The sequence below is a fragment of the Myxine glutinosa genome, chromosome 12 (assembly GCF_964187855.1).
Source record: "Myxine glutinosa chromosome 12, kmMyxGlut1.1, whole genome shotgun sequence".
In the NCBI taxonomy this organism is placed as follows: Eukaryota; Metazoa; Chordata; class Myxini; order Myxiniformes; family Myxinidae; genus Myxine; species Myxine glutinosa.
Window position 1 is genome coordinate 93,873,084 of NC_136272.1, and position 19,161 is coordinate 93,892,244.

Genomic DNA, 19,161 nt, shown 5'->3' on the forward strand with positions numbered 1-19,161 from the left:
TTACTCACCCATCATCACCTCCCATCCCGTTCCCTACTACTATTAGTATTAGTATTAGTATTCGTATTACTCACCCATCATCACCTCCCATCCCGTTCCCTACTACTATTAGTATTAGTATTAGTATTCGTATTACTCACCCATCATCACCTCCCATCCCGTTCCCGACTACTATTAGTATTCGTATTACTCACCCATCATCACCTCCCATCCCGTTCCCTACTACTATTAGTATTACTCACCCATCATCACCTCCCATCCCGTTCCCTACTACTATTAGTATTAATATTAGTATTAGTATTACTCACCCATCATCACCTCCCATCCCGTTCCCTACTACTATTAGTATTAATATTAGTATTAGTATTAGTATTACTCACCCATCATCACCTCCCATCCCGTTCCCTACTACTATTAGTATTAATATTTGTATTACTATTAGTATTAGTATTAGTATTAGTATTACTCACCCATCCTCCCGTGACACGTTCTCCTCCACCAGCGCCTTCACTGGTGCAATGTGTCCCGTATCCGAATCCAGATTATGGAAACACACGGTGAGCTTTTCATCGAAACCGTTCACCAGATCTTCCATGGATTTGAAGCTCACGATCTCTCCAGAGAAGCCGTCCAACTCTGCCAAATCCTCCAAGCCGATAGCATCCTGTCCGCCCTGCAGTGCGGAATCGGACCGCAGCGCCTTCGTGTTGTCGATGGCCTTCGACCGGGGACGAAGCTCGTACAGATCCTGCCATTCTTCATCGAAATCTGCCAGTGGAGCTGCCATACCGAGGTCATCCTCCTTTTCCTTCATTTTGAACAGTTTTCACTACAGTATATCCGTGCGACGGACGTAACCTCAAGCCGCTTACGGTTCTGCTCGAGAGCGCCACGCCCGCCTAAACCTCGCGACCAATCCGTTCCCAGCATCGCGGGAGGGGGCGGTACCAGAGGCGAAAGATGATTCCATATAATTGAATGAGGAACGAACTATATAAATAAATGAATAAATATAAATATAGAGATAAGGAAATTAATAATGGTTCGAGATAGGAACGATTTTTTTTGAGGTACCTGTTTCTACAACCGAACATTGCGTCGAATATTTATATATGTATCCTCATGGGAGAAGATGTGATAATTGGATGACAATTCATTATCCAATGGACGAGGAGCATCTATATTTAATCGTGCATTTATTTATGAACCGAAACGTGGCTGCATTGACATCTTAGGGTCTTGACTCTTGAGTTCGAGCTCCTGGTCGTAGTTAAATGAATACCAAGTGGGTTGATTCAGGCTGTCATCCTATTGCATTGGGAAGAGGGGGCACTGTACCAGCGGCACAGCTGCGCTTCCAGAAAATGACGTAACAATGATGAAACAACAACAATATTTAGAAACCATATCCATATACAGTAGGCATATATATATATATATATATATATATATATATATATATATATATATATATATATATATATATATATATATATATATATATAAATGGAGGAGAGAAGTTGGAAGATGTAGTATCAATCCGAGTGATATTTCAACATCATCAGAGGATGTGTGATAATGTCACGTGACAGTTTATGTAAACGCTCCCGCCCCGCCCCCCCCCCCCCCCCCCAGCCTAATTCCACCACCTTCCCCTCTACCGCTCATATATATATATATATATATATATATATATATGTATATATAAAACACAGTGTGTGTGTGTGTGTGTGTGTGTGTGTGTGTGTGTGTGTGTGTGTGTGTGTGTGTGTGTGTGTGTGTGTGTGTGTGTGTGTGTGTGTGTGATGTTACCGATAGACTCCTAAACGGTGAGGCTTACGTGCTTGATATTTGGCATAGACATGGCCATTGAGCCTGGGACGAACATGGCCGAACTCAAAATATTTGACGATCCATATTTTTTATACATATTTACCTCAGCGCATTTCAGGATTTTCAGCGCACGGATTCAATGGAATCAGAGCAGGTGGGCGCTGATTCGCTCAGAGCGATCACGTGATGACGCGATGACGCTATGAACGCTATGACGCTATGAACGATATGTCGCTATGAACGATATGACGCTATGAAAAAAAAAAATCGCTATGACGCTATGACGCTGTGAACGATATGACGCTATGACAAAAAAAATCGCTCGCTTTGCCAAGGGGCTCGCTTCCCCCCCCCCCACCCCCCCCCCCCCGTTCCCCTCCCCTCCCCCTCCCCTCCCCCGCCCGGCAATGCCGGGTACTTCTGCTAGTATATATATATATATATATATATATATATATATATATGTGGCGGACACAAAAGCCCACTGGCGTGGTGACATCATTCCACGCACCGAGTGGGCGGTGGCCACGCCCGAGGGGTAGGCGTGGCCTCATGATATACCCCGGGCGACCAGCCCGGAGGAGTTGAGTGTTACAGTGTAGTCTTACAATAAAGACGTTTATATGTTACCGCTTGTCCGCTTCCTCCTTGCTCACAAGCAGCGCGCGTAACGCCGCGCTTTACTGGTGACCCTCGACGTTGGATCTGCCGGAGCGATCCTTCCACACGCGACGCCATCGCCATGGCCGCCTTCGTCAAACTTCCGGAATTTTGGGAGGCTCAGGCCGAAGTCTGGTTCGTCCAAGCCGAAGCCCAATTTCAGCTTCGGCACCTCACCGGCGATGACACGCGCTACTGCCACGTCGTCGCCTCCCTCGGGCCCGGCACGGCCGCTCGAGTTGTGTCCGTCCTTCGCCACCCACCGGACGGCCACAAGTACGAGGCACTCAAGCGGCTACTCCTAGCCACGTTCAGCCTCACGGACGACGCACGGGCCAACCGCCTCCTGGATCTCCCCGAGCTCGGTGAGACGCGCCCGTCGGTCCGAATGGACCATATGCTGTCACTGTTGGGCGACGAAGCCCCCGGTTCGCTATTCCGGGCGCTTTTCCGTCGCCAACTTCCAGCGCAGGTTCGCCTCGCGTTGGCCGGGACCGGGCTAACGGAACCCCGAGCATTGGCGGCCGAGGCGGACAAGTACTTCGCCGCTTCGGACACGCGGGCGAGCGTTGGCGTGGCCGTCACGGCCTTCGACGCTGATGTTCCACAGCATCATCTTCTACAGCACGCTGATGTTCCACAGCATCATCTTCTACAGCACGCTGATGTTCCACAGCATCATCTTCTACAGCACGCTGATGTTCCACAGCATCATCTTCTACAGCACGCTGTGGTTCAGCAGCATGCTGATACGCACCTCGTGAACGCCGCCACGCCCCGCCCACCGCCGCGGCGAAAACCGCCACCGCGGGGAAACCCGTCGACTCCACCGGCCTGGCGGAGCCAGCCGCACTCCTCCAGCTCCACCACCTGGTGCTGGTTCCACGCCAAGTTCGGCCACGAAGCTCGGCGGTGTCATCCGCCGTGCTCCTTCAACGGGTCGGGAAACGCCCGGGCCGGCGCTCAATTGTGGCGATGAGCGCCGGCCGTTCGAGCAGCCTGCTGTTCATAACGGACACCTTCTCCGGGAGCCGTTACCTGTGCGACACGGGAGCACAGGTGAGTGTCATTCCCGCCGGCACGTCAGACAAGCACGCCGCGGGTGGGGGGCCCCGCGCTGCTTGCCGCGAACGGGACGCCCATCCGTACGTACGGAAAACGCTGCCTCTCTCTGCGGTTTGGAGGGCAGGTTTTCCGATGGACGTTCGTCACCGCCGACGTGCCCATGGCACTGCTTGGCGCGGACTTCCTGTGCGCTAATGGGCTCCTGGTCGACGTCAAGCGCAGACGGCTTGTCCAGGCCGAGACGTTCAGCTCGCTCGCATGTGCGTTGCCCAGCTCAACGAGCGGCTTGCCAAGCGGCTTGCCGAACGATTCGGTTCCGGCCACGTTGGTCTGTACGCTTCCGGCAGCGGACGCATTCACCCGCCTCCTCGCCGGCTTCCCGGCCCTCACGCGGCCCACCTTCTCGGCGGGGGCCGTCAAGCACGGGGTGGCCCATCACATCCCCACCGTCGGGCCACCGGTCTACGCCCGGGCACGCCGCCTCGAGCCGACGAAGCTGGCGGTGGCAAAAGCGGCGTTCGCTACCCTGGAGCGACTCGGCATCGTTCGGCGCTCAGAGAGCGCTTGGGCGTCGCCGCTGCACATCGTGCCGAAGCCCGGCGGGGGATGGCGACCGTGCGGGGACTATCGCCGTCTCAATGACGCCACGACTCCCGACCGCTACCCCGTCCCCCACATTCAGGACTTTTCCGCCCGTTTGGCGGGCAGGTCCTTCTTCTCGAAGGTGGACCTCATACGCGGCTACCATCAGGTCCCCGTCAGGCCGGAGGACGTCCCGAAGACGGCGGTCATCACGCCATTCGGACTCTTCGAGTTCCTGCGCATGCCCTTCGGTCTGAAGAATGCGGCTCAGGCATTCCAGCGACTGATGGACAGCGTCCTGCGCGACTTGGATTTTGTCTACGTCTACCTGGACGATATCCTCGTCGCCAGCGCGTCCCGCGAAGAGCACCTACGCCACCTCCGCACACTCTTCGAACGCCTGGGCCAGCATGGCCTGATTGTGAACCCCGCAAAGTGCCGGTTCGGCGCCGCCACAATCGATTTTCTGGGGCACCGTGTCACCAGGCACGGCGCCGTCCCCCTGCCGGCCAAGGTGGAGGCGGTGAAGGGGTTTCCGCGCCCCCGCACGATCAGAGGGCTGCAGGAGTTCCTGGGCATGGTGAACTTTTACCATCGGTTCCTGCCCCGTATCGCCCAGCTCCTGCGCCCCCTGCACGAAGCTCTCCGAGGTAAGCCGGGCAAAGGCGACGTTACCTGGACCGAGCAGATGGACACGGCGTTCACGGGTGCGAAGCTCGCCTTGGCTAACGCCACCATGCTCGCGCACCCGGCGCCCGATGCACCGATCGCCCTCACCACCGATGCCTCGGACTACGCGGTGGGCGCGGTGCACGAGCAATGGGTGCGTGGAGCTTGGCAACCGCTGGCATTCTTTAGCCGGCAGCTTCGCCCGCCCGAACGCCGTTACAGTACCTTCGACCGCGAGTTGCTCGGACTTCACTTGGCGGTCAGGCACTTCCGCCATCTGCTCGAGGGCCGGGCGTTCACTGCCTTCGTCGACCACAAGCCGCTGATCTTCGCGATGGGCAAGGTCACCGAGCCGTGGTCGGCCCGGCAGCAGCGTCACCTCTCGGCCGTGTCCGAGTACACGACGGACATCCAGCACGTCGCGGGGAAGGACAACCCGGTGGCGGATTGCCTTTCCCGGGCCGTCGCCCACGCAGTCCACCTCGGCATCGACTATGCCCGGATGGCAGCGGACCAGGCCGCTGACCCCGACGTCCAGGCCTTGCGGACCGCCGTCACGGGCCTCCGCGTCACCGAGGTGCCGTTCGACGGCGCGGGCGCGGCTCTCTTGTGCGACGTCTCCCTCGGGCGTCCTCGCCCCATTGTGCCCGCGGGCTGGCAGCGCCAGGTGTTTGACGCCATCCACGGCCTGTCCCACCCGGGCGCGAGGGCCTCCCAAAGGCTGATCGCCGACAAGTTCGTCTGGCATGGCCTCCGGAAGGCCGTCCGCGGCTGGGCCAGGACGTGCCTCGCGTGCCAGCGCGCCAAGGTGCACCGGCACACCCAGGCCCCGTTGGCCCCGTTCACGGTGCCGGAACGCCGGTTTGACCACGTCCACGTGGACCTGGTGGGACCTCTGCCCCCCTCGCGGGGTTTCACCTACGTCCTCACCATGGTGGACCGCACCACCCGGTGGCCGGAGGCCGTGCCCTTGGCGTCGACAACGGCGGCCGATGTCGCGCAGGCTTTCATCGCCACCTGGGTTGCCCGGTTCGGCGCCCCCTCAGACATCTCATCCGACCGCGGCCCCCAGTTCACCTCGGAGCTCTGGGGGGCGGTTGCGCAGGGGCTCGGGGTCCGGCTGCACCGAACCACGGCCTACCACCCCCAGGCTAACGGCCTGTGTGAGCGATTTCACCGCTCATTGAAGGCCGCGCTCCGGGCCACCCTCCGCGACGGCGGCTGGGTCGACAGGCTCCCCTGGGTCCTGCTGGGCCTCCGGACGGCGCCCAAGGAGGACCTGCGCGCATCCGCGGCGGAGTTGGTCTTCGGGCAACCGCTGCGGGTGCCGGGCGAGTTCCTCCCCGACTCCACGGCACCATGGTCCGCGGCACAGCAGCGCTCCGCTCTGCAAGAGACCGCCCAGAGGTTCGCCCCGGTGCCAACGGCATGCCACGGGCACCCACCGACGCACGTCGCCCCGGAGCTTCGCACGGCGGAGTACGTCTTCGTCCGCCACGATGCCCATCGGACACCACTGCGGCCCCCGTACGACGGGCCTTTGCGCGTGCTGGAGACCGGGGCGAAGCACTTCACCCTGGACATCGGCGGTACTCCTGACCGCGTTTCGGTAGACCGCCTCAAGCCGGCCCACCTCGATGTGGACCATCCACCGCCAGTGGCCCGACCCCCACGTCGGGGCCGCCCTCCTGCGGGCGGACCCCCGGCACCGCCCAACCCCGCCGCCACGGCGCCCCCCGGTCCTGCACCCATCCCAGGGGCAGCCAGGGGCATCCCACCTGGTATCCCTGCACCCCGGACGCCGCCGATCGCCAGGGGGCGCTTCGGCCGGGTCATTCGTCTGCCCCGCAAACTGGCCCTCCAGGTGCGCGGGAATTCTGGGGGGGCGCGTGTGGCGGACACAAAAGCCCACTGGCGTGGTGACATCATTCCACGCACCGAGTGGGCGGTGGCCACGCCCGAGGGGTAGGCGTGGCCTCATGATATACCCCGGGCGACCAGCCCGGAGGAGTTGAGTGTTACAGTGTAGTCTTACAATAAAGACGTTTATATGTTACCGCTTGTCCGCTTCCTCCTTGCTCACAAGCAGCGCGCGTAACGCCGCGCTATATATATATATATATATATATATATATATATATATATATATATATATATATATATATATATATATATATATATATATATATATATATATATATATATATATATATATGTCAAGTAGTAGATTTGTTATTTCCTAAAGTTCAGTTATAGACGTTGGGTGCTAATGTGTTATGATTTATATGATGTCTAAAAATGCTATTTCATAAAGTAAATAAAGGGTTTTTGCTTCGTTTTAGTTTTGGATGAGGAAAGGCTTAAAATGAGGTCATGCTGAACAAATTGTATACGTGTGCTTTTTTCGAGGCTGGTCGTAAAACCACGCCCACATGCGCTTGTTTTAGCGTAATGCTAGTAGAATGACATGATCGTTAACCATATATATTTTGTTTTAATCTCAGCAACGCATGACTCTGTATAAACATGCTTTGGATTACTCATGTACACAAACCCATAAAATATATGGGTTTGTTTGGCTAAGCATACACTCTCCTCATTGTGAGTTACATTTCTGTTTTCTCGGAGCCCAGAGAAACATTTGGTCCAAATGATAAGGACGGGCTGACTCCCCCGAATGATAACGGTGGGAGGAACCTCTCCCAGTGTTGTTTGTTCCCTCGGAGATTTCCTGATAAAACGTGTCCCTATATAAATGGACTGGGAATCAATGTGTTTTCAGGAAGGCTTGACGTGGCATGAGACTGGCTCTTGCTATAGATGTCTTGGCCTCCTCCGGATCTGTATAAGTTGGTTATTAATAAAGCTGCGCCATTCCAGGCTATTGTGGACTTCTTTTGCAAACGAAGAGCTGATTCTTCACAGATGGTACCAGGAGTGGGGTGTCAACAGACGCGGAGGACGGGAAACGGAGCCCGATGGACAGGAGGAAGGCTGACCTGAGGCCGGCGCCGGCACGTTGATTTGATTAAAGGTGGGAGTTGTTTTATATCAGAGGGCTATTATTCCAAATTCGTACCTTCCTCCTTCGAGCGGGTTCAGTCTCCTTGTCTTCCGCGCTGTCTGCACTCGAACAGAAATTGTAAGTAGAGGCTCATTTAGGCCTCAGAATGACGTAGCTTTGTTAAAGCCAGGATAAACAAGTAAGGATAAACCAGTAAGGACTTAACAGTAAGCTTAAAGTTACAGTTAGCACCAGGAGGGGAAAATGAGGTCGGACAGCCATATAGGTTGAAACCAGGTGGCCAAGATTTTTCCAGGAAGGAACAGCCCAGAGACAAGATGGGGTATGCCATTGCATGCCAGGGAACGAAGGGCTGTGGCTAACTTAGGTAGAACTTAAGAGGGCCATAGGAACATGGCCAGTAAAAGGATTTGCGCAGGATATCGGTGAAGATATCGGTGAAGATAACGTTCGGTAAGGGTAACGTTATAACTTAACAAGGGAGAGGGGAAAATGAGGTCGGACAGCCATATAGGTTGAAACCAGGTGGCCAAGATTTTTCCAGGAAGGAACAGCCCAGAGACAAGATGGGGTATGCCATTGCATGCCAGGGAACGAAGGGCTGTGGCTAAACTTAGACGGCCAAAGGGACATGGCCAGGAAGGGTGAAATGCGTAGGTACCAGGTAGGTTTGACAAGAAGGTAGTGACAACTACGAGGTCAAGCCAGGAAGCTCTAGACTAAGTTCTAGACAAGAGGTCCAGATAAAGCAGGCCAGGACCTGGTGGACAAGAGAAAATAAATAAGCTCACAGGAAATGGGCCAGGTGGCCACAGGGTGAGAAGGACAGGTTAGGTTTTGAAATATTGAAAATTGAAGCAGGAGCTGCATTGTAGGAATTTGAAGCTTCAGAGCCAAAGGAAGCAAGTTCAGGAAGCAAAGTTCAGGACAAAACAATTAAGGAGGTAGTTAAACAAGTAAAACAGCGAGTGATGCCGCTGGACCAGATACCAGACCAAGACCCCCCACCCCCCCCAAGACCTGAGCTCAGTCCCGGGGCTCTAGGCAACACCCCAACACCCCACCCTGCCTTCCCTTTTTTTCACCTCAACCCACCCCCCGTCCAAACCCGTCCCAAAAAATCCTTTTCCTTGAATGAGAGACGTAACATGAATGAGGAATGAATGTATATTGGGATGTTAATTGACGTGTGTGTCTGGCCAATGTGTTTGTCTGTGTGTCATGTGCAAAGCAGAGGGTTTCGGTGTGAAACTTTGTAAGCGATCTGCTCGACTTGGGGGAAATTCAGGCCGGGAATGTCCATTTTAGCGTCTATCCGAGAGAACAGGCGAGGTCCTGAACTGAGTCCGGATTTTCATCTGTTTGGGAGTTGTTTGGGAAGCGAATTGATATAAATCGGGTCAGGAAAGCACCCGGAGTGCCCTTGTCGATCTACTGTTGATATGAAGCGGTTTCTTGGAGATGGTTGCAGAATTCGAATCAATATGTGTGTTTTACTTGAATTGAAGAGTTCATTCAATGGCAGATATTGTGGATTGTATGTGTGGGATGTATCGCTGAGGCAGCTCACCTTTGAAATTGGTGTCATATAGTGCATTTTGGGGTCGGGTGCGATGAGGTTGCTCAGAGTGCCGGCGATAACTCGCCCACTCTCAGAGGAAGTGTGTGCCCAAATGCATTGTGGGTCATTTCGACTTTGCTGGATGTCGGACGTTCACATGTCAGTATCTTGTCAGAATCTTCTTCTTCATGTCATGTCCTTCATCCTTCATCTTCTTGTCAGAATTAGACATGAGTCATGAGCCATGTCGGAATAGTGGCCGGCTGCGACATATATGCCAGGCAATGTCACAGGACGAATACGTTATTTAAGATGGATTTATAAGATGGATAGATGGATGGATTTATTTAAGATGGCTAAAATAAACGATTTCAAGACAGAGTAATTAATTTCCGGAGTCAAGTTCCAACAGGAAGTCTTGTTCATACAGTAAGGTACAGTGCGGAGTGGCGGCTGGAAGATGCATCGATGCATTTGTGTTGATCGATGCGGACACAGATTTAGTATGCTGGTAAGGTTGTTATTAAAACACATATGGGTCTGAGGGCAGATAATGTGGGACAAGCTGCCTCACGGGCGCTGCAGGGAGAGTATTTGGAAATTCAATAATTTGAGCAGAAATGTCACGTTTTCAACAGAACGCTGATCCGAGGAAGGAGGACGGTCGAGGTTTCAACTGTCGGTATGTGGTGTGGCTTGTGCCAAGGTGTGGACGCGAGGAGGTGCGTTGATGAAGCGTTGTGCGAACGAGGAAGGATGTGCGATGGGCATTGTGAAGCACGCCTCGTACGGAAGGTCCTTGGACGAAGTGTGACGGTTGTTGGATTCGTAGAAGTTAGCATTATGCTATGTAGAGCCACATTAATGGTCATTTGTCCATTGTCGCCGGACTTGCATTACTTGTGGGATAATAAAGCGCTGGTTACCCCAATTCGAAGTTTGACCTTTTAAAGTTTAGTTGACCTTTGTTCGAGATATGCAAGGGAAAGGTCAGAGGTAATTCACTAACCTTGGAAGAACGACAGGCGGAGTCAGTCTACAGGGTGTTGCTTTAACGATAGGATATATAGGACTTAAATCTGGAGAATATCGGGACATTATATTGTGGGTAAAACCAAAATCATGTACATAATTAGTGGACAGAGAATATCGAGTTTTTTGTTGTTGTGGAAGCGTCAGTCAGGTACAGTACGCTTGGAATTTAATTTAACCGGGCCGAGCGGTGGGGATTTGAGATGGATTTGAGTCACGTTAAATGGAGGACATTTGTGAGGATGAAGAGATGCAAGTAACGTGGATTAAATTGTGGTATCACGAGTTGGGTGCCAGAGATATTGTGGTTATTATAACTCACTGATTATAGGGGGCGCCGGGCGCACCGAGTACAGATCGGGTTGCATGATGGAGCACGCATGCATGGATTTTGGCTTTGCGAGGCTCCGGATCGAAATTGGCATTTCGATGCTGTGGATTATATTATGCCTGCCCGGAAAGGGGATGTCCTGTGCTGGGGCTGGCGACATGCCTCTGTTATTTGTCTGTCTGTCGGTCTGATTGTAAGTCTTTGGTACTGGGAGGGCTAATTGAGTGCTCAGGCGTCATTGTTCCATGGAGGCAGGAGCTGTGAGTCACAAAATGTAAATGTAACACAGAGAGATGAACAGGACAACAACGGAGTTTATATGGACGGGTTTGGGGATGCAACTTCGTCCGGGGGTTTTGGTCCAGCCTGCAAGGAGTCCAGGGGCTTGTTTTAGGGCTGGGTCGCCAAAAATGGGATGCTGTGCCCATCTGGATGTAAAATTATCCATCAAGGACGGGGAATAATGTGCAGTGTGATTGGGTAAGAGGTAAAGGCCATAAAACACCAACCCCATGAGGAACGAAATAAATGGAGAGATGTTGGGATCACATGATGGTTGGGATTGAAGAACAACCTACTGGGATTTCAAACCTGTGTTTGGGTCTGGGGCAACTGGGTGATGGGCAACAGTGTATGAGTGAGTAATTATGATCTGATTAAGTGTAAGAGGCGGTGGAGAAGAAAGGGGTGATGAAAAGTTATTTGTTTAGTGTGAAGTAGGTTGGTTGCTTATTTGTCACAGTAAGATGAGAGTTGTGTTTTTAAGCTTGGTCTTTGAATGAATTGTTGCTTGGAATGTGTTGATTGGAAAAGTGATTTCTGATCGCTGATCCGATCTGGTTTTGAATTGTTGATTTAATTTTGAATTGATTGGAGGTAATAAGGATTTGTGTTGATTTCCTGATTTGAGTTGATCTGGAAACAAAGACAGATGGGATTAATGTGTATATCAGGAACATTTTGGAAAAGAAATATGGATATATGACATTACTAAAATATAACCAAGCAATTGAGAGTTCTTGGGTTAATGGGATATAAATAAATGCATCTACAAGTTGATGGTTTATAAAAATTTAGGTCTGGATGATACTTAAACGATGAACAATGTTGGCAATATACAAAGAATGTGACTTGTTTTTTGGGGGGAAAACATGTGGTTTAAATTTGGTTGGCTAAGTTTTAAAGATGGAGATGTTTCGCAGAACTCTTATGATTATTTACATGAGTGGTGGACTATTCCATGGCGAAGCATTTTTCAGTTTTTATGATTAAGGTTTAAGGTCTTTATGATCTGTTTAGTGTATTTTTCAAAGGAGAGGGTTTTGGTCAATGATGATGCCAAGATTCCGGATGTGGATACTGGGAAACCATCGATGTTGGGGGGAATGAAGATTAATTCAGATTTAGCGTAGTTAAGTTCGAGGAAGCTGATCTGAAGCTAGAATTTTATTTCAGTTAGGCAGTTTGTCAGGATAGAGTGGGTGGTGGTGGAGCACGATTTGGTGGAGATGAAAAAGCTGGATGTCATCGGTGAAGCAGTGGAATTGGAGACCATGGTGCATTGGCTATGGTGCATGACGGATTAAGTGACCAAGGGGGGATAGGTACAGGACGAAGAGGAGGGGGCCAAGAACTGAACCTTGGGGGACACCTTAAGGGGGAGTGAATTGTGGTGATTAAGCTGTTGTAGATGCTGTCAATTTTGCTTTGGATGAATGGTCCAGGAAGGAAGGAGGGTGCAGGTGGCACCAGGTGTGAGTGCACAGGTGTGCACCAACAGGTGTGTGGAGAAAAGGTGGTATCCAGGGAGCTGAGGAGTTTGTTCACGTTGTAAAGTTTGTTTATTTAGTTTGTTTATTGTAGAGAAGAGTGCTTTTGGGATTCCGGAGCCAGAGTGGATAATTTGAGGGTAGTAGGTGGAGTAGAGGACATCTTTGCAGTGCTGTAGGTGGTCCTTGTAGGCTTGGGGGTGAACTAATTTGGGTTTAATAGGCACAAGCTGGTCTAAACAGGGTGAGGAGGATGGTGTGATTGATGATGTCAAAGGAGGCGTTGAGGTGAGGAGGATGAAAATGTTGAGGTTGCCGGCATCAGAGGAGAGAAAAGGTCGCTGGTGATTTTGAGGAGAGCAGTTTCAGTACTGTGGCTGGAGCAGAATCCGGATTGGGATGTTTCATACAGGTTATTGGCAGAGTGGTGATGTTTGAGTTGAGTGGCCACAGCACGTTCCAAAACTTTTGACAGAAAGGGTAGATTGGAGATGGGTCTGAAGTTATTTAGGGTGTCAGGGTTTAGTCCAGGGTTTTTCCAGAATGGGGGTGAAGTTTCACGAGTTTTTGGGGAAATCGGTATGTGAAGCTGGATTAAGTTGGAACTGCTTGATGAGCCATGGAGATGGATTGGGTTTTGTTGTTGGTTGTCTGGGAGTTCGGTTGTTGCATTGCCAAAGGTTTCTGTGTGGTGGACACACTCGTTGGCTGTTGTCTTGTGTGACGTGGATGGAGATGTATGTGGCTGCGTGTGGCTGCCTGGAGGGGAAGGCGGCTACAGTGGTTGATATTGGTTGTGGGTTGTCCGGGGTGCTTCGATTTGCATAAAGGGTGAAGATTGGGATATTACATTATTTTAAGTAAGTATTGGTATGAGTAATTACAGAAGTAATTATGAGTTATTATGAGTAATTAGTGGTATGAGTATTAGTTATGAGTTCCAGGTGTTGAGCTAGTTATGCTAGTTATCCAGCTAGTTATGAGTAAGTGATTATTTTAGTAAAATTACATGTTTCGCTGTGTTGTTGATCTGGGGACAAGCTAGTTTGATGGGTACCCTGGGGTCTTCAGCGTGTCTATGTGTTTGTCTGGCTGTTACACTAGACTCTGGGATGTGTTTTCATGAGACGAATTTCAGAATTGATGACAATTCAGTGAGTATGGTGGACAACGTGAAGTGGCTGGTGTGAAGGAAGGGGTTGGGAAAGATGGACCCCCTTCACGAATACCCAGTAGGGTAGCTTAATTTCAGACATAACAGTGAGAATCTATTGTGAGCGAATCACAGTGGGTGAGGAAAACATTGTGTGTGACCAGACACCAGAACTGACCAGAATTGAAATTGGAAGTAGACCAGGTTATTTCTATTATTTGTTTATTCGTGAAAATAAATAAATAATAGGGGGAGGTTCACGGAGGTTAATGGTGGTTTGTTTGTATTAATCGAGGTTAATGGTGGTTTGTGTTTGTGTTAATGGAGGTTAAAGGTGGTTGGTTTGTGGTAATTCTAGTTGAAACTCTCGCTGAAGTAATTTTCGTTTATTTTTATTTTTTGATTCGATTTGAGAGTTGAGATGATTGATTTTTTATTAATTTTATAATTTTATTTTTATTGATGTTGGAAACAGGTAATGGGATGCTGAGAGAAGGATTGAATTTAATTTGAATTGGACTGGATTAAATGGGATTGAATTTTAAAAAATTGAATATTGGATAAAATTGGATCCACTTGAAAAAAGTGGATTAGGAAATTGGAGACCTGTAGACCAGGCGCTCCCAGGAGACTTGTGGACCAGGTGTTCCACCAGAGGAAAAAGACCAGGTGTTCGTGGAGCACTTCACCTGCAAGAACGCCTTGGAACCAAGGTGGAAGGGACCAGTCCAGGTGTTGCTGACTACACCAACGGCAGTCTTTTGCGAGGGCAAGACTTCGTGGATCCACGCCACGCACTGTAAGTTGGCCATACAAGCACCAGACACCACACCCCCAGAACACAGTAAGGATGGGCCTAATCATAGGTACAATACTATTGATAGCGACAGCAGCTAGGGGAAATTCCGATTCCAATAGATGCGAAAACGAAACCCGACACCTCACCGTAACATGGGGACAAAGAGTATCACCACCATGTTTCGAACAGAAAGCCCTGCACACAAATTGGGTGAACATAAATTGGCTAGCACTGTCGGCAGGGCCTGGACGCATTGGCATGATACTACAAAAGCAACGAGAGTTCCGGGAAGACGGGCAAGCTAGCATTAAGACCTTGGCCCAACCAGGATACTAATGGGGAACCCCTGATTTTAAGCTACAAACACGCACACGCCTAGGGAAAGACATGACCATGCAGGTCCGGTGCAGCGTCTGGACCCCTGGCGCGGCCGGTGGCGAAAGGAACTACATACCATGCATCGAATACATACTCACGCCACAACCCCAGAATAAGGCCCCAAAGAAGGGTGAAAACACATATCGGAAAGTGGCCAGGGAGGTGGCAACAATTCAAAATAGGACACACTGCTGGTCGTGCATGCGCTTTCCCCAAGCAGGCACCACAGGAATACACATGATAGTGCTACCTCTGTCCCTCAATGACCTCTGCTCACAACCTATCGATTCCCCATGTTTAGTCACCACGCTGGAAAGAGAAGGGGTTGACAACGGCAAGAGTTGCAATCGACAATTTAATTATCGCCCGTCAATGATTGCCCATGTGGCCGAGAGGCCTGCCCCCGTCTGGGTCAAACCACAGAAAGGGAAGGTCTGCCTCCAGGGTTCCGGCCACTTGCGTATGGGAGAATCAGAATGCGCCTACACTCTCCCCGGAAAGCTGGGACAAGGGAGCTCGGGGATTACATTACGAATAGTACTGCAAGATAAACACAACCACAACATAACGGCTATAACATTCTCTAGGGGGGTTAGTAGGATTAATGGGGTGGTAAAGGGACTCCAGTGCTTATCCACCCACCTGGTCCCACCCCATGGGACAATGTTTATATGCGGCGACAAGGCTTACCCCTATTTACCAAATAATTGGGGGGGCACATGTTATCTGGGTTCAGTTCTTCCTGACATTGAGATACTGGATGAGCTAGACCCAAAGTCCTTGGACAGGCGTTATAAGAGGTCAGTCATGAACGAAGATGGAACCACTAAACTACACGGGAGCCTATGGGAAAAGGTGTTTGGTTTCTTCTTCCCAGGAGCGGGCACAGTCATGGATAGTTTCCAGATAGACAAATTGGCTTTGGCCCTAGAAAAGGTGGCAAACGACACCGCTACGGCCCATGACATACTATTGGATCGATCGGATCGCGCGCGAAAATTCTTATACATTTAGCTGGCTCACTGACTGGTTCCAGGGATGGACGGGCACCATAGTGAAGTGGTTATTGACCGCACTGGCTGTGATAATCGGGGTAGTAATTTGGGGGGCACTAATGAAATCTCTAGTCCTCCTCTGTATGAGAAAGTATTTTACAGGATGGAAAGTGAAAAAGCCGCCGACAACGACTATGGCTCTGACCACAGAGGCCGTCGACCTGAACGGGTCCTTCAACAAGGCAGTTGCGACCGGCGCTCCAGAAAATTGCATTGAATTTTGTGGCAACTGTGATACTTGTGTGGATCCCATGTGGGAACTGGCTGCTGCCTGTAACGGTGTATGTGATGACTGTGATACTTGTGCTATAAACCCCTTGCGTGTACTGGCTAACGCTGCTTATGTATTACAAGCTGACAGCTGCACGCCCCCTTCCGACCCAACTATGGATCTGATTGCGACACTGGGTCTGGCGGTTGAGGGACCCGACGCGGATGTCCTAGACCCGCAAGCCGACCAGGCGCCCATGGGAGACTTTGACATAAAGGAAGTCCCTCTCTTTTCTTCAAATGTTTCGGATCTCTTTGATCCAAATGTTTCGGATCTCTTTGATCCACATGTTGCGGATCTCTTTGCTTCAAGTGATTCGGATTCGGATTTTTACGCTCTGTACCCTGACCAGGAAATTGAGACACAAGATACTGACGACATTTTGTATTCCCCAGAACAGCAACACGTGAGGGACCTCATGGGCATGACCGTTGATTAACTTCGAAGATCTGCAAGGACTGCGTCTGCAAAGGGTGGGGGGAGCCAGTTCCGCAGGGGAAGTGATGCACCCTCTGGCGGAGCAGAACCTCATCTGGACCAGACGTCTTCGTTGTGGATCCGAAACGTTAATGAACTTTCATGTTTTGAGCCCTCAGGCTCCGAGCACGCACCACACGACACGTTCGCCAAATGCACGGGCGAGGCGCTTTGGGCGCACGATATGCCCTTGGGAGATACCCGCATTACACAATTATTTTTTCAATACCCGCATTACACAATTATTTTTCAATAAAGCCCGATGTGGCACGTTGTCTCTTAAGATACTTTGTCTCGACGAGACAAGAGGAAGGAATGTCAAGTAGTACATTTGTTATTTCCTAAAGTTCAGTTATAGACGTTGGGTGCTAATGTGTTATGATTTATATGATGTCTAAAAATGCTATTTCATAAAGTAAATAAAGGGTTTTTGCTTCGTTTTAGTTTTGGATGAGGAAAGGCTTAAAATGAGGTCATGCTGAACAAATTGTATACGTGTGCTTTTTTCGAGGCTGGTCGTAAAACCACGCCCACATGCGCTTGTTTTAGCGTAATGCTAGTAGAATGACATGATCGTTAACCATATATATTTTGTTTTAATCTCAGCAACGCATGACTCTGTATAAACATGCTTTGGATTACTCATGTACACAAACCCATAAAATATATGGGTTTGTTTGGCTAAGCATACACTCTCCTCATTGTGAGTTACATTTCTGTTTTCTCGGAGCCCAGAGAAACATTTGGTCCAAATGATAAGGACGGGCTGACTCCCCCGAATGATAACGGTGGGAGGAACCTCTCCCAGTGTTGTTTGTTCCCTCGGAGATTTCCTGATAAAACGTGTCCCTATATAAATGGACTGGGAATCAATGTGTTTTCAGGAAGGCTTGACGTGGCATGAGACTGGCTCTTGCTATAGATGTCTTGGCCTCCTCCGGATCTGTATAAGTTGGTTATTAATAAAGCTGCGCCATTCCAGGCTATTGTGGACTTCTTTTGCAAACGAAGAGCTGATTCTTCACATATATATATATGAAGGAACTGCGCTCCAACGCGAGTCGAAAGAATTGACGCGACCAAAGACGGAATTCGTCCGAGTTGCTTTATTGAAACAAAACAGCTCAGGTATTCTGACAAGCCCGTTTATCGGGCAGCAATATATATACACATTTATGTCGGGAAGTTTGCCCGGCAAAAGCTATACCGGGCATGCCCGGGTGTCAAGGGCGAGCCTTGGAAAGGCGAGTCTGGACCTGCCCGGGCGTGTTTGGCTGCGGCCTGGCAAGTCGAGGCTGGGCGTGCCCGGGCGCTCTGGGCGAGCCCTGGAAAGGCGATAGCGGGCATGCCCGGACGCTCTGGGCGAGCCCTGGAAAGGCGATAGCGGGCATGCCCGGACGCTCTGGGCGAGCCCTGAAAAGGCGATAGCGGGCATGCCCGGACGCTCTGGGCGAGCCCTGAAAAGGCGATAGCGGGCATGCCCGGACGCTCTGGGCGAGCCCTGGAAAGGCGATAGCGGGCATGCCCGGGAAAGACGAGACCGGGCGTGCCCGGGAGGTTCGGGCGTGCCCGGGAACAGTGAGTCCGGGCATGCCCGGGAGAGGCGCGTCTGGCCGTGTTCTGGCCGGTGCAAGGTCGATTGTGTGCATCCAGCGGTAACCGCTACACACGCCCCTCCAGAATCGACCTGCACCGGCAGGGTCAATTTAAGGGGGGTCCGGATGACCCGGCCGAAGCGACCCCTGGAGGGTCGTGGGGAGGGGTCCGACGTGGTGGTGGGTGGTCGAGCGGGGGGAACTGTGGACGGGGGGCGGCCTCGCCGCGGAGGAAGGGCCAACCGTGGTGGTCGGTCGACGTCCATGTGCGCCGGTTTGAGGCGGTCCACAGAAATCCGGTCCGGCCGGCCGCCAAAGTCGACGATGAAAGACTTGTCGCCCCGTCGCAGGACCCGGAAGGGCCCGTCGTACGGCGGCCGGAGTGGCCCCCGGTGCGCGTCATGACGCACAAAGACGTACTCCGCTGTGCGAAGCGCCGGGGGGACGTAGGACTGGGGGCCACCGTGGCGGGACGTCGGCACGGGGTCAAATCGTCGGGCGGCCTCCTGGAGGTCCGAGCGCTGGCGAGCGGCGGACCAGGGACTGGTAGCATCGGGCACGAATTCGCCCGGGACGCGGAGCGGCTGGCCGTAGACAAGCTCGGCGGCGGACGCCTGGAGGTCTTCCTTGGGGGCCGTGCGAAGGCCCAAAAGGACCCACGGCAGCCGGTCGGCCCAACCGTCGTCCTGAAGGCCGGCCATGAGTGCCGCCTTCATGGAGCGGTGAAACCGCTCGCACAACCCGTTGGCTTGGGGGTGGTAGGCCGTGGTGCGGTGCAGCGTGACCCCCAACGAAAGGGCGACCGCGCCCCAAAGCTCAGACGTAAACTGTGGGCCGCGGTCGGACGAGATGTCCGCTGGTGCGCCGAAGCGCGCGACCCAGGTGGCGATGAACGCCTGTGCCACG

The 19,161-nt window shown here is 51.7% G+C and overlaps 1 protein-coding gene across 1 annotated transcript in view; it reads right to left on the reverse strand.

The window, feature by feature from the left end:
* The window catches only part of FEZ2 (fasciculation and elongation protein zeta 2), a 96,100-nt gene extending 95,199 nt beyond the window's left edge, over positions 1-901 (reverse strand). The window contains exon 1 of the mRNA XM_078766092.1: positions 471-901. Within this exon, the coding sequence (XP_078622218.1) occupies positions 471-814 (344 nt within the window). The 5' untranslated portion in view covers positions 815-901. The remainder of the gene's footprint in view (positions 1-470) is intronic.
* Between the last annotated feature and the right edge of the window lie 18,260 nt (positions 902-19,161).